Genomic DNA, 11,999 nt, shown 5'->3' on the forward strand with positions numbered 1-11,999 from the left:
AAAGGGTGTCCCACTGTAACCCACTGGTTGTGCCAAGGTTGGGGGGGAGGTTTCGAGGGGGGGGGTTGTTCAGAGGCTACATCCGTTATGCACCAGATCCATTCCTTCAATTTGAGGGAATGAAATTGGATGTACAAGAGAGAATGGTATGTCCAAGATTGAAGGTTTTGCAAGGGGCAAGGCTATTATTGCTGGAAGCAACGCTACAGGGAGAAATTTGCCCCCTATTCAATGTAGTAAAGCCTTTTTTTTAACATTCCCACAGACTCAAGGAACAAAATATATTGTTGAGTGCTGATGGGCCCCATCGAAACGTACTGAAATTTAAACCACCAATGTGTTTTAGTATGGAGAATGCCAAGTTTGCGGTGGAGAAAATAGACGGAATTCTCACAGGTATGCTGTACGATAGGAAAATATCCGGAAGCGGCTTGCCATTTGCCGCCAGTGGGATCTTCCTGCCCTGCTGATGTCTACATCGATTTATGTGGCTCGCCCATCCCACCACCAGTGAACCCACCGCGGGGTTCGCCTTTGGTGGGACTGGGAGATTCTGAAGTGGGAAGGGCTGAAACATCCTGCCCAGTACCGTAACCAGTACACTATAGAGGGGCACATCAACTACTGACCGTTTCCACCCACCCTGATGTATCCTTGAAGGGAGGGAAACTTGCTCAGGGAATATTTTGAAAACTACTCCTACTGGTTTTGATCCCATTTTTTAGGAGTAACATTTCCTTGTTCCATTATTATCAGGAGAATAAACCCAGATTGATGTCCAGTTCATTGTATTATGTAATAATAGGTTTTCCAAAGAGGTAGAATTCTTATTCCAGTATGATGCTCTCTGTTCCAGCTCACATCTGCCACTTCCCATTGAGCTAATAACTCAGTTCACCCTTCTCCCTATTAATGATGGCTGCCCGTCCTTGAGCAGTGTCTGCCAACCCTTTTTCACCCTTTTCCACATGATGACAGGTGCACACATTTTATTTTTGAGGAGGGTTTCACGTGCTCACAAAACCCTTGGCCATAAATATTTCTGTATTTTGAAAACATAACCAAGAAAGGACTGGGTGATTTAATGAGGTTAAAATGCCGGCAAGTATAATCTGACATCTGGATCTACCTCTAGTACAAATGGGATGCAAATCTCCCATTTTGGACCGTAAGTACCCATTGTAAAATGAGATTGGGCAGTCCCAATTCAACCCCTTCTGGGTGTGGACCCAATGAAATACTGAACTAGGAGCCTCACTCAGAGGCAGAAGAATGGTTTGTGTGGGGCCGCACTGTGGTGATGTGTGACATTGGGTTTAAGACACATTATTGAGGCAGAGCAGTTTCATTTATTTAATTTCTGCTCTACCAGCCCTCCCTCCTCCCAGCCCCCAGCCCCTTATTAAAGGGTTGGTAAAGTCCAGCCAACCATGACCAGATTTGGTCTCCACTTGGTGTGGTTCTGGTGGGCCTGGAAGATGTTCAGAGGAGGACTTGGTGAGCTGAAACCCCCTGCATTGGAAAAACGTAGCATTCGGGGAGATCTGAAAGAGACTGGTGGAATTCAATCACCTCGTTATTTCAATAAAACTGAGAGGTTATTTCTGCGAGTAGTAATAATTTTTATTAGTGTCCCAAATAGGCTTACATTAAAACTGCAATTAAGTTACTGTGAAAATGTCCTTGTCGCCACATTCCAGCACCTATTCGGGTACATTGAGGGAGAATTCAAAATGTCCAATTAACCTGATAAGCACTCTTTCGGGACTTCTGGGAGGAAACCGGAGCACCTGTAAGAAACCCACACAGACAGTGACCCATGCCAGGAATCGAACTCTGGTTCCTGGCGCTGTGCTACTGTGCCGCCATTAGGCAAGGGAGGATTGCCTGCCAGTAAAACGTGCTAAAACATGGTTTGGCTAGGTACCAGGAAATACCGGGCACAATTTTGCTATTGTCCTTTTTTGACACCTTTTGTAAATTATCAATCTTTTTCTTGCCATCTTTTTATTTACACCTCTAGATCTTGAAAAAGGAACCAGAGTGGGAGTTCCAAATGAGGAGTCGAAGTCCGTAGCAAATGGATTACCCTTGACACACAGTGGCAGCAAACGAAAGGCATGCAAGTTCTTATTCTCATTAAGAAAAGCTTCCTGAGTATTCACATTCATTGTGAATTTAAGGACAAGGATAGCATTAGATATGACTGGGTCCAGGTGAATCACTTTCAATCTTGCTTCGAACAAACAAAACACAACCACATGAGCCAAGTGAAGTTTAATTCCCAAGCATTCCGCATATGGATATGGTTCGCTGCTTGGATTATCCCAATCACAAGGTCTGAAAGTCTTAACACGGTTAAGAATTTAGCAGAAATATATGTGTTGCGCTAAATTTAGTGCGCAGGGGAAATTAAATCCAATCATGGGTATTGTAGATCATGTGGCCTGGTACTGAGCCATTGGAAACCAAGAGCCTTCTAAGTTCAATCATTGTTTTGTGACATTAGCCGGGCCACCGGTGAGGGAACTAAAATTGGCTTCAACACCTCTGCGATTGGAAAGGGTCAATCAGCTGCATCTTTTTAGATTCGATCAACGCCTGTCACCAGCAGTTACAAACACCCATCAACCCCTGCAACAATATGTATTTGGGGGGGCAGCACGGCAGCACAGTGGTTAGCACTGCTGCCTCACGGCACCGAGGTCCCAGGTTCGATCCCGGCCCCAGGTCACTGTCCGTGTGGAGTTTGCACATTCTCCCCGTGTCTGTGTGGGTTTCACCCCCACAACCCAAAGATGTGCAGGCTCGGTGGATTGGCCACGCTAAATTGCTCTTAAATGGGAAAAAAAATAATTGGCTACTCTAAATTAACAATGTGTGTTTGAGGATAAGGGGTGAGGGAACACCAGACTAATTTCCCGGTCAGTTATAATTCTCAGTGATATCTCACTATCCCAGGTCAGTTATAATTCTCAGTGATATCTCACTGTCCCAGGTCAGTTATAATTCTCAGTGATATCTCACTGTGCCCGGTCAGTTATAATTCTCAGTGATATCTCACTGGGTCAGTTATAATTCTCAGTGATATCTCGCTGTCTCGGGTCAGTTATAATTCTCAGTGATATCTCACTGGGTCAGTTATAATTCTCAGTGATATCTCACTGTCCCAGTCAGTTATAATTCTCAGTGATATCTCACTGGGTCAGTTATAATTCTCAGTGATATCTCACTATCCCAGGTCAGTTATAATTCTCAGTGATATCTTACTGTCCCAGGTCAGTTATAATTCTCAGTGATATCTCACTGGGTCAGTTATAATTCTCAGTGATATCTCGCTGTCTCGGATCAGTTATAATTCTCAGTGATATCTCACTGTCCCACGTCAGTTATATTTCTCAGTGATATCTCACTGGGCCAGTTATAATTCTCAGTGATATCTCACTGTCCCAGTCAGTTATAATTCTCAGTGATATCTCACTGTCCCGGGTCAGTTATAATTCTCAGTGATATCTCACTGGGTCAGTTATAATTCTCAGTGATATCTCACTGTCACAGTCAGTTATAATTCTCAGTGATATGTCACTGTCCCAGTCAGTTATAATTCTCAGTGATATCTCACTGGGTCAGTTATAATTCTCAGTGATATCTCGCTGTCCCAGTCAGTTATAATTCTCAGTGATATCTCACTGTCCCAGGTCAGTTATAATTCTCAGTGATATCTCACTGGATCAGTTATAATTCTCAGTGATATCTCACTGGGTCAGTTATAATTCTCAGTGATATCTCACTGGGTCAGTTATAATTCTCAGTGATATCTCTCTGTGCCTGGTCAGTTGCCCGGTCAGTTATAATTCTCAGTGATATCTCACTGGGTCAGTTATAATTCTCAGTGATATCTCACTGTCCCAGTCAGTTATAATTCTCAGTGATATCTCACCGTGCCCGGTCAGTTATAATTCTCAGTGATATCTCACTGGGTCAGTTATAATTCTCAGTGATATCTCACTGGGTCAGTTATAATTCTCAGTGATATCTCACTGTGCCTGGTCAGTTATAATTCTCAGTGATGTCTCACTGGGTCAGTTATAATTCTTGGTGATATCTCGCTGTCTCGGATCAGTTATAATTCTCAGTGATATCTCACTGGGTCAGTTATAATTCTCAGTGATATCTCACTGTCCCAGTCAGTTATAATTCTCAGTGATATCTCACTGTCCCAGTCAGTTATAATTCTCAGTGATATCTCACTGTCCCAGTCAGTTATAATTCTCAGTGATATCTCACTGTCCCAGTCAGATATAATTCTCAGTGATATCTCACTGGGTCAGTTATAATTCTCAGTGATATCTCACTGTCCCAGTCAGTTATAATTCTCAGTGATATCTCACTGTCCCAGCCAGTTATAATTCTCAGTGATATCTCACTGTCCCAGTCAGTTATAATTCTCAGTGATATCTCACATGGGTCAGTTATATTTCTTTGTGATATCTCACTGGGTCAGTTGTAATTCTCAGTGATATCTCACTGGGTTAGTTGTAATTCTCAGTGATATCTCACTGTGCCCGGTCAGTTATAATTCTCAGTGATATCTCACTGTGCCCGGTCAGTTATAATTCTCAGTGACATCTCACTGGGTCAGTTATAATTCTTGGTGATATCTCACTGGGTCAGTTGTAATTCTCAGTGATATCTCACTGGGTTAGTTGTAATTCTCAGTGATATTTCACTGTGCCCGGTCAGTTATAATTCTCAGTGATATCTCACTGGGTCAGTTATAATTCTCAGTGATATCTCACTGTGCCTGGTCAGTTATAATTCTCAGTGATATCTCACTGGACCAGTTATAATTCTCAGTGATATCTCACTGTGCCTGGTCAGTTATAATTCTCAGTGATATCTCATTGGGTCAGTTATAATTCTCAGTGATATCTCACTGTCCCGGGTCAGTTATAATTCTCAGCGATATCTCACTGTGCCTGGTCAGTTATAATTCTCAGTGATATCTCACTGGGTCAGTTATAATTCTCAGTGATATCTCACTGGGTCAGTTATAATTCTCAGTGATATCTCACTGTCCCAGTCAGTTATAATTCTCAGTGATATCTCACTGTCCCAGTCAGTTATAATTCTCAGTGATATCTCACTGGGTCAGTTATAATTCTCAGTGATATCTCACTGGGTCAGTTATAATTCTCAGTGATATCTCACTTTCCCAGTCAGTTATAATTCTCAGTGATACCTCACTGTCCCAGTCAGTTATAATTCTCAGTGATATCTCACTGGGTCAGTTATAATTCTCAGTGATATCTCACTGGGTCAGTTATAATTCTCAGTGATATCTCACTGGGTCAGTTATAATTCTCAGTGATATCTCACTGTGCTCGGTCAGTTATAATTCTCAGTGATATCTCACTGGGTCAGTTATAATTCTCAGTGATATCTCACTGGGTCAGTTATAATTCTCAGTGATATCTCACTGTGCCTGGTCAGTTATAATTCTCAGTGATAGCTCACTGTCCCAGTCAGTTATAATTCTCAGTGATATCTCACTGTCCCGGGTCAGTTATAATTCTCAGTGATATCTCACTGGGTCAGTTATAATTCTCAGTGATATCTCACTGGGTCAGTTAGAATTCTCAGTGATATCTCACTGGGTCAGTTATAATTCTCAGTGATATGTCACTGTCCCAGTCAGTTATAATTCTCAGTGATATCTCACTGTCCCGGGTCAGTTATAATTCTCAGTGATATCTCACTGGGTCAGTTATAATTCTCAGCGATATCTCACTGTGCCTGGTCAGTTATAATTCTCAGTGATATCTCACTGGGTCAGTTATAATTCTCAGTGATAGCTCACTGTCCCAGTCAGTTATAATTCTCAGTGATATCTCACTGGGTCAGTTATAATTCTCAGTGATAGCTCACTGTCCCAGTCAGTTATAATTCTCAGCGATATTTCACTGTCCCGGGTCAGTTATAATTCTCAGTGATATCTCACTGGGTCAGTTATAATTCTCAGTGATATCTCACTGTCCCGGGTCAGTTATAATTCTCAGTGATATCTCACTGGGTCAGTTATAATTCTCAGTGATATCTCACTGGGTCAATTAGAATTCTCAGTGATGTCTCACTGTCCCAGGTCAGTTATAATTCTCAGTGATATCTCACTGGGTCAGTTATAATTCTCAGTGATATCTCACTGTCCCAGTCAGTTATAATTCTCAGCGATATCTCACTGTGCCTGGTCAGTTATAATTCTCAGTGATATCTCACTGGGTCAGTTATAATTCTCAGTGATATCTCACTGGGTCAATTAGAATTCTCAGTGATGTCTCACTGTCCCAGGTCAGTTATAATTCTCAGTGATATCTCACTGGGTCAGTTAGAATTCTCAGTGATATCTCACTGGGTCAGTTAGAATTCTCAGTGATATCTCACTGTCCCAGTCAGTTATAATTCTCAGTGATATCTCACTGTCCCGGGTCAGTTATAATTCTCAGTGATATCTCACTGGGTCAGTTATAATACTCAGTGATATCTCACTGTGTCTGGTCAGTTATAATTCTCAGTGATATCTCACTGTCCCAGTCAGTTATAATTCTCAGTGATATCTCACTCTGCCTGATCAGTTATAATTCTCAGTGATATCTCACTGTCCCGGGTCAGTTATAATTCTCAGTGATGTCTCACTGTGCCTGGTCAGTTATAATTCTCAGTGATATCTCACTGGGTCAATTAGAATTCTCAGTGATGTCTCACTGTCCCAGGTCAGTTATAATTCTCAGTGATATCTCACTGGGTCAGTTATAATTCTCAGTGATATCTCACTGTCCCAGTCAGTTATAATTCTCAGTGATATCTCACTGTGCCTGGTCAGTTATAATTCTCAGTGATATCTCACTGGGTTAGTTATAATTCTTGGTGATATCTCACTGTCCGGAGTCAGTTCGAATTGTAGAATTCCTACAGTGCAGAAGGAGACTATTTTGCCCATCGAGTCTGCACTTCCCCTCAAAGTGCAACCAACCTAGGCCAACTCCCCCGCCCTATCCCCGTAACTCCATAACCCCACCTAACCTGCACGTCTTTGGACCATGGGAGGAAACCAGAGCACTGGGAGGAAACCCATACAGACACTGGGAGAATGTCCAAACCTCACAGTCACCCAAGCCTGGAATTGAACGAAGGTTCCTGGCGCTGTGGGGCAGCAGTGCTAACCACTACCATGCCGCCTCATTACTTAGCGATATCTCACTTTGTACAAGTTGAGTTGACAAGTGACTGCCTACTGCCGCGTGACACCAATGGATTTCTGCGAACCACGTGACCAAAGAAATGCTTGAGATTCAGAAGTGAGGAAAGTCGAGGGTGTGGCAAATATTCTATGTCACTGTTAAACATATCTGTTGCCATGGGTGTGGTACGAAGGGAGAAAACCTGTTTGTTGTTTGATTTTTCTGATTGTGTTTCAAAACAGCTTCCACAAGCCAGCGTTTCTGAGCTGAACAGTAGCAGGGTAGATGAGCTCCGCAATACCGAGGCTTTACAGAGTGAGGAGACTGCAGATGAAAACAGTAACCATTACAACAGAGATCTTTGTGGACAGCAACAAAGTTCCTATCGCAGTGAACATGGTGCTGTGTCATGCAAAAGGATTAGGACGTGAACTGCATGTTCAGTTATTTTGATCTGATCCTCCTTGTACATTGTCACTTTCATTTGCATATGAATTGGTCTGCAGCACTTTGTCACATGTACCATTTAGACTGAGCTTTTCCACAGTTTTAAGAGGTTTTTTTTTAATGTTAACATGTTTGTACACTGACTATTAGCTATTACTGAGCATCCTTCTGGGTTCTTTGACCCAAAACCCATTTAGGTGGTGTACTGTGGGTAAAGTTAGAGCAGCCAATTAGGTAGACAGCAACCCCAACTATCTCCCCACCCCATACGCCCAGGAAAATCCTGGTGTATATTTTGAATTTGAGCAGGCTTTATTTTTTTCTTCAAAAAACATTTTTATTTAACAGAACTATTTTGTGAAGACTAACATTCAAACAGATGAATTAGGCCTTTGGTCATTCAATAATACCATGCCTGATCTAATTTTCATTTCAATTCACATTTCTGCCGAGCCTCGATAACTTTTCACAGATGTTATTGGCGTGGAGGGACTCAAAGACCCCGGAATCGGGGGTCTGGGTTGGTGACATGGCTGGGTTTCTCAGGCTTGAGAAGATCAAGTTCGCACTGAGGGGATCAACGATAGGGTTCATCCGGAGGTGGCAGTCATTTATCGACTCCTTTGGGGTAAATTAAGCTGTTAGCAGATACAATAGGGAGGGAGCGGGGGGACATCAGCGAGAGGAGGAGGGGGGACTGGAGAACTGTGTGTGGAAGCAATGTTGACTGGGCATTGTTGTTGGCTGGTGGGGTGGGGGGGAGAGGTGTTATTGACTGTGTTATGTTTGCATTCAAAATTGTTGTTTAAAAAATAACAAATGCCGTAATAAAACGTTATTTTAAAAAAATGGATGACTCCTTAATTTTAAACAGTGGCCACTAGTTCTAGATTCTCCCAAAGGATGAAACATTCTGTCCCCATCCACCGTGTCACGTCGCCTCAATATCTTATATGTTTCAATCAAGATACCTCTTGCTCTTCTGAACTCCAGACGATACAAACCTAGCCTCTCCAGCTTTTCCACGTCAGACACCCATTTGGGACTATTAGACATACTGCTGGAATGTGTTCCCGTGCAAGGTTTGGTGTGGTAGGTTCTGAGAATTGGTTGCAAGGCTCAGGCAGCCCAGCCTTTCCACCCTCATGACATCATGACTGCATTAAGGTTCTCGCTCAGCAGCTTCAATAAACAGGCATTATAATCCTCAAATTAGCCCATGAAAGTACAATTCTGAGTTTTCCCATGCTGGTTAGAGACTCATATATGGGGCCTCCTGACTCCCACACTGAATTTCTGTTACTATAACATGTTACTAAAATAACGTGTTCAATCTATTGGAAACATGTATTTAAACATTGGCCGTGTTCCCTCAGACAACTGTGTGACTCATTGAAGTAAATATTTTTTGCAAGCCCTGTTGTTCCACTGTCAGAATATTGGTTCCCTACCATGTCGGTTTCTGCAAATCAGAAGGCACAGCACCTGCAAACACTTTTTAAATTACGGAAATAACATTTATATTTTCTAATTTTTTAAATATAAAAATTTCCAAGTGTTATTTAACGTGAGTTTGGCGCAGTGTTTCTCTTCGGCTTTTTGGGTGAGATCCACACAGGTCGGTGTTTAACCACACTGAATCATTGTTTTGGGCCTTGGGGAGTTTCGCTCGGACCAGCCCACACTTGGAATTTCTTTCAGCAATGGGGAGGTGAGCTAACTGTCAAGACCAGCTCCTCCGTGATCGGGCCGCCACTTTGAAAGGGTGTCCCGATCTCTAAGTGAGTTTTTGAGGGAGACCCCCACCCATGGGGGTTCACCCATTGTTCACTCCCCCAAACTTTGCGAGGTCCCTTTATACCCACCTTTCCCCCCCCCCCCTCCCCTTTCATGGGCATGGCACCCCTCAGGCCCTGACCCTTCACAGTGCCACCCTGGTACCCAAGTACCTTGAGACTGCCATCTTGGCAGTCCTCCTGCCAGCCTGGTAGTGTCATCTGGGCACACTGGCAGTGCCAGGGTGGCAGTGCCAAGGTGCCCAAGAGCCAGAGGGAGAACCTGAGTCCCACCCTGCTTTGTCCCCAACCACTCAGGCTTCGCCATTGGCCTGGGAGGATCCCCCCTCCCTCCCCCCCCTTCCTCGCTGGGTAGGCTGCTAGTTCCAGATGCTTTGAGAATCCGGCACATGCATATTTAAGTGAGCCTAATGGCTCATTAGTGGGCAAGATCCAGATTGCGACGTCTCGCAAGGTTCATTTGAATCTCGCGAGACGTCTCAAGCATTGCGAATCATGCGAGAGGCCCCTCTCGACACAAAGTCAAGTGCAGCGAGGCCCTAAATCACGCCCATGGGGCCTATATTTGATGGAACAACCAGTAGTTGAAGCTCAATTCTTCAACTAAAAACATCATGACATTGGAAACTCAAGTTTGCAGAAAAGCTCCATTTCCATTTTTTACAATTTAGTTTAAACGGATTATTGTGACTTTGAGTCTGCCCGCTAATTTGGTTGGTGATTATGAGCTGAGAAATGAAATACAGAGTATAGAAATATGTATTAGAATGTTTTTAAACGGAATATGTTGATTTTTCAAAAGCTCAAATGAAATTTCTTCAGAAACTGTAGTACAAGTATTAGGATTTCCAACTCAAATGTAGCAAACCTTGAGTTAAAGGTAGATAAATGCTCTCTATATATGTTAGAAAATAGTAAGAAGTCTTACAACACCAGGTTAAAGTCCAACAGGTTTGTTTCAAACACTAGCTTTCGGAGCACTGCTCCTTCCTCAGGAAGGAGTGTTTAAAGTAGCAGTTGTTACAAGCGCCAGAGGCTTCCTCAAAATCCCAGTACACTTCACAGGGTGCAAAATGGGCAGCACGGTAGCAATGGGCAGCACGGTAGCACAATGGGTAGCACTGTTGCTCCACAGCTCCAGGGTCCCTGGTTCGATTCCCGGCTTGGGTCACTGTGTGGAGTCTGCACATTCTCTACCGTGTCTGAGTGGGTTTCCTCCGGCGGTGGGGGATCATTGGGTCACCTTCATGCATGCATGCTATGGGGGTGCGGCCCGTTATTCCCATGGAGGTGGGGAGCATGTCCCTACTTGTCAACAGAGGAGGAGGGGAAGGACTCACGTTGTCACAGGGAGGGAGAGCCAGCCGTCAGACCTCGGTATCGGGCCACCTGCTCAAAATAGCGACCGGTGCCGCAAGCTCTCCTCCATGCATAAAGTTTCATGGAAAAGGACTTCCGGTGGCGGCAATGCGCAGTTAAGCCGCACATTCGGCGGCTCCCACGATTAACGGACTTCGGGACTTTTTTCAGGGCCCCTAACGGAGCTGAGGAGGCAAATCTCGACGGGGGAAGAGGCCAGGAGTCTCCCCAGCGGTCCCATGGTCTGGACCAGGAGTGGGGCAGAGAGAAGATCGACGAAAACACCCAGGAAAAATCGGGGGCAGGAAAACAAAATCGCGGTCGGCGAAAGCTTTGAGGAGCTGAGGAAGTGGGTCCAGGAGCAGCAGACGATTCTGCTGCGCTGCTTCCAGGAGCTGAAGTTGGAGCTGCTGGAGTCCCTGAAGGTAACCAACAGGGAACTGATGGAGACCCAGACAGCCCAGGGGGCTGCGATCCGGGAGCTGCAGCAGCAGGCCGCCGAAAGGGAGGACGAGGTCGTGGCCGTGGTGGGGAAGGTGGAGATGCACGAGGCGCTCCACAAAAGATGGCAGGAGCGGTTCGAGGAGCTGGACAACCGGTCGAGGAGGAAGAATGTACGGATCCTGGGCCTCACGGAGGGGCTGGAGGGGTCGGACCTAGCGGCCTATGTGGTGATGATGCTAAATTCGCTGATGGGGACTGGGTCCTTCCAGGGGCCCCTGGAGTTGGAGGGGGCCCACAGAATTCTGGCTAGGAGGCCCAAGCCGAACGAGCCGCCGCGGGCGGTGTTGGTGAGGTTCCACCGGTTTGTGGATTGTGAGTGTGTGCTCCGGTGGGCCAAGAAGGAGCGGAGCAGCAAATGGGAGAACACGGAGGTGCGGATCTTCCAGGACTGGAGTGCGGAAGTGGCGAGGCGGAGGGCCGGGTTTAACCGGACGAAGGCGGTGCTCCACAGACGGAAGGTGAAGTTTGGAATGTTGCAGCCGGCGCGTCTGTGGGTCACCTATAAGGATCGACACCACTATTTTGAGTCCCCGGAGGAGGCGTGGGCCTTCGTGCAAGCCGAGAAACTGGACTCAAACTGAGGGTCCCCCTGATGGGGGATGCTGTATAATACTGTATTTATTTATACTGTATTTGTATTTGTTGGGTTTAGGGT

General features: G+C 45.0%; 1 protein-coding gene across 1 annotated transcript in view; it reads left to right on the forward strand.

Annotated features, from left to right (window-relative positions):
- The window catches only part of LOC119963080 (ethanolamine-phosphate phospho-lyase-like), a 53,617-nt gene extending 45,090 nt beyond the window's left edge, over window positions 1–8,527 (forward strand). The window contains exons 11-13 of the mRNA XM_038791657.1: window positions 266–396; window positions 2,024–2,118; window positions 7,481–8,527. Of these exons, the coding sequence (XP_038647585.1) occupies window positions 266–396; window positions 2,024–2,118; window positions 7,481–7,669 (415 nt within the window). The 3' untranslated portion in view covers window positions 7,670–8,527. The remainder of the gene's footprint in view (window positions 1–265; window positions 397–2,023; window positions 2,119–7,480) is intronic.
- The last annotated feature ends 3,472 nt before the right edge of the window (window positions 8,528–11,999 follow it).

Source organism: Scyliorhinus canicula, chromosome 3 (genome assembly GCF_902713615.1).
Source record: "Scyliorhinus canicula chromosome 3, sScyCan1.1, whole genome shotgun sequence".
Lineage (NCBI taxonomy): Eukaryota > Metazoa > Chordata > Chondrichthyes > Carcharhiniformes > Scyliorhinidae > Scyliorhinus > Scyliorhinus canicula.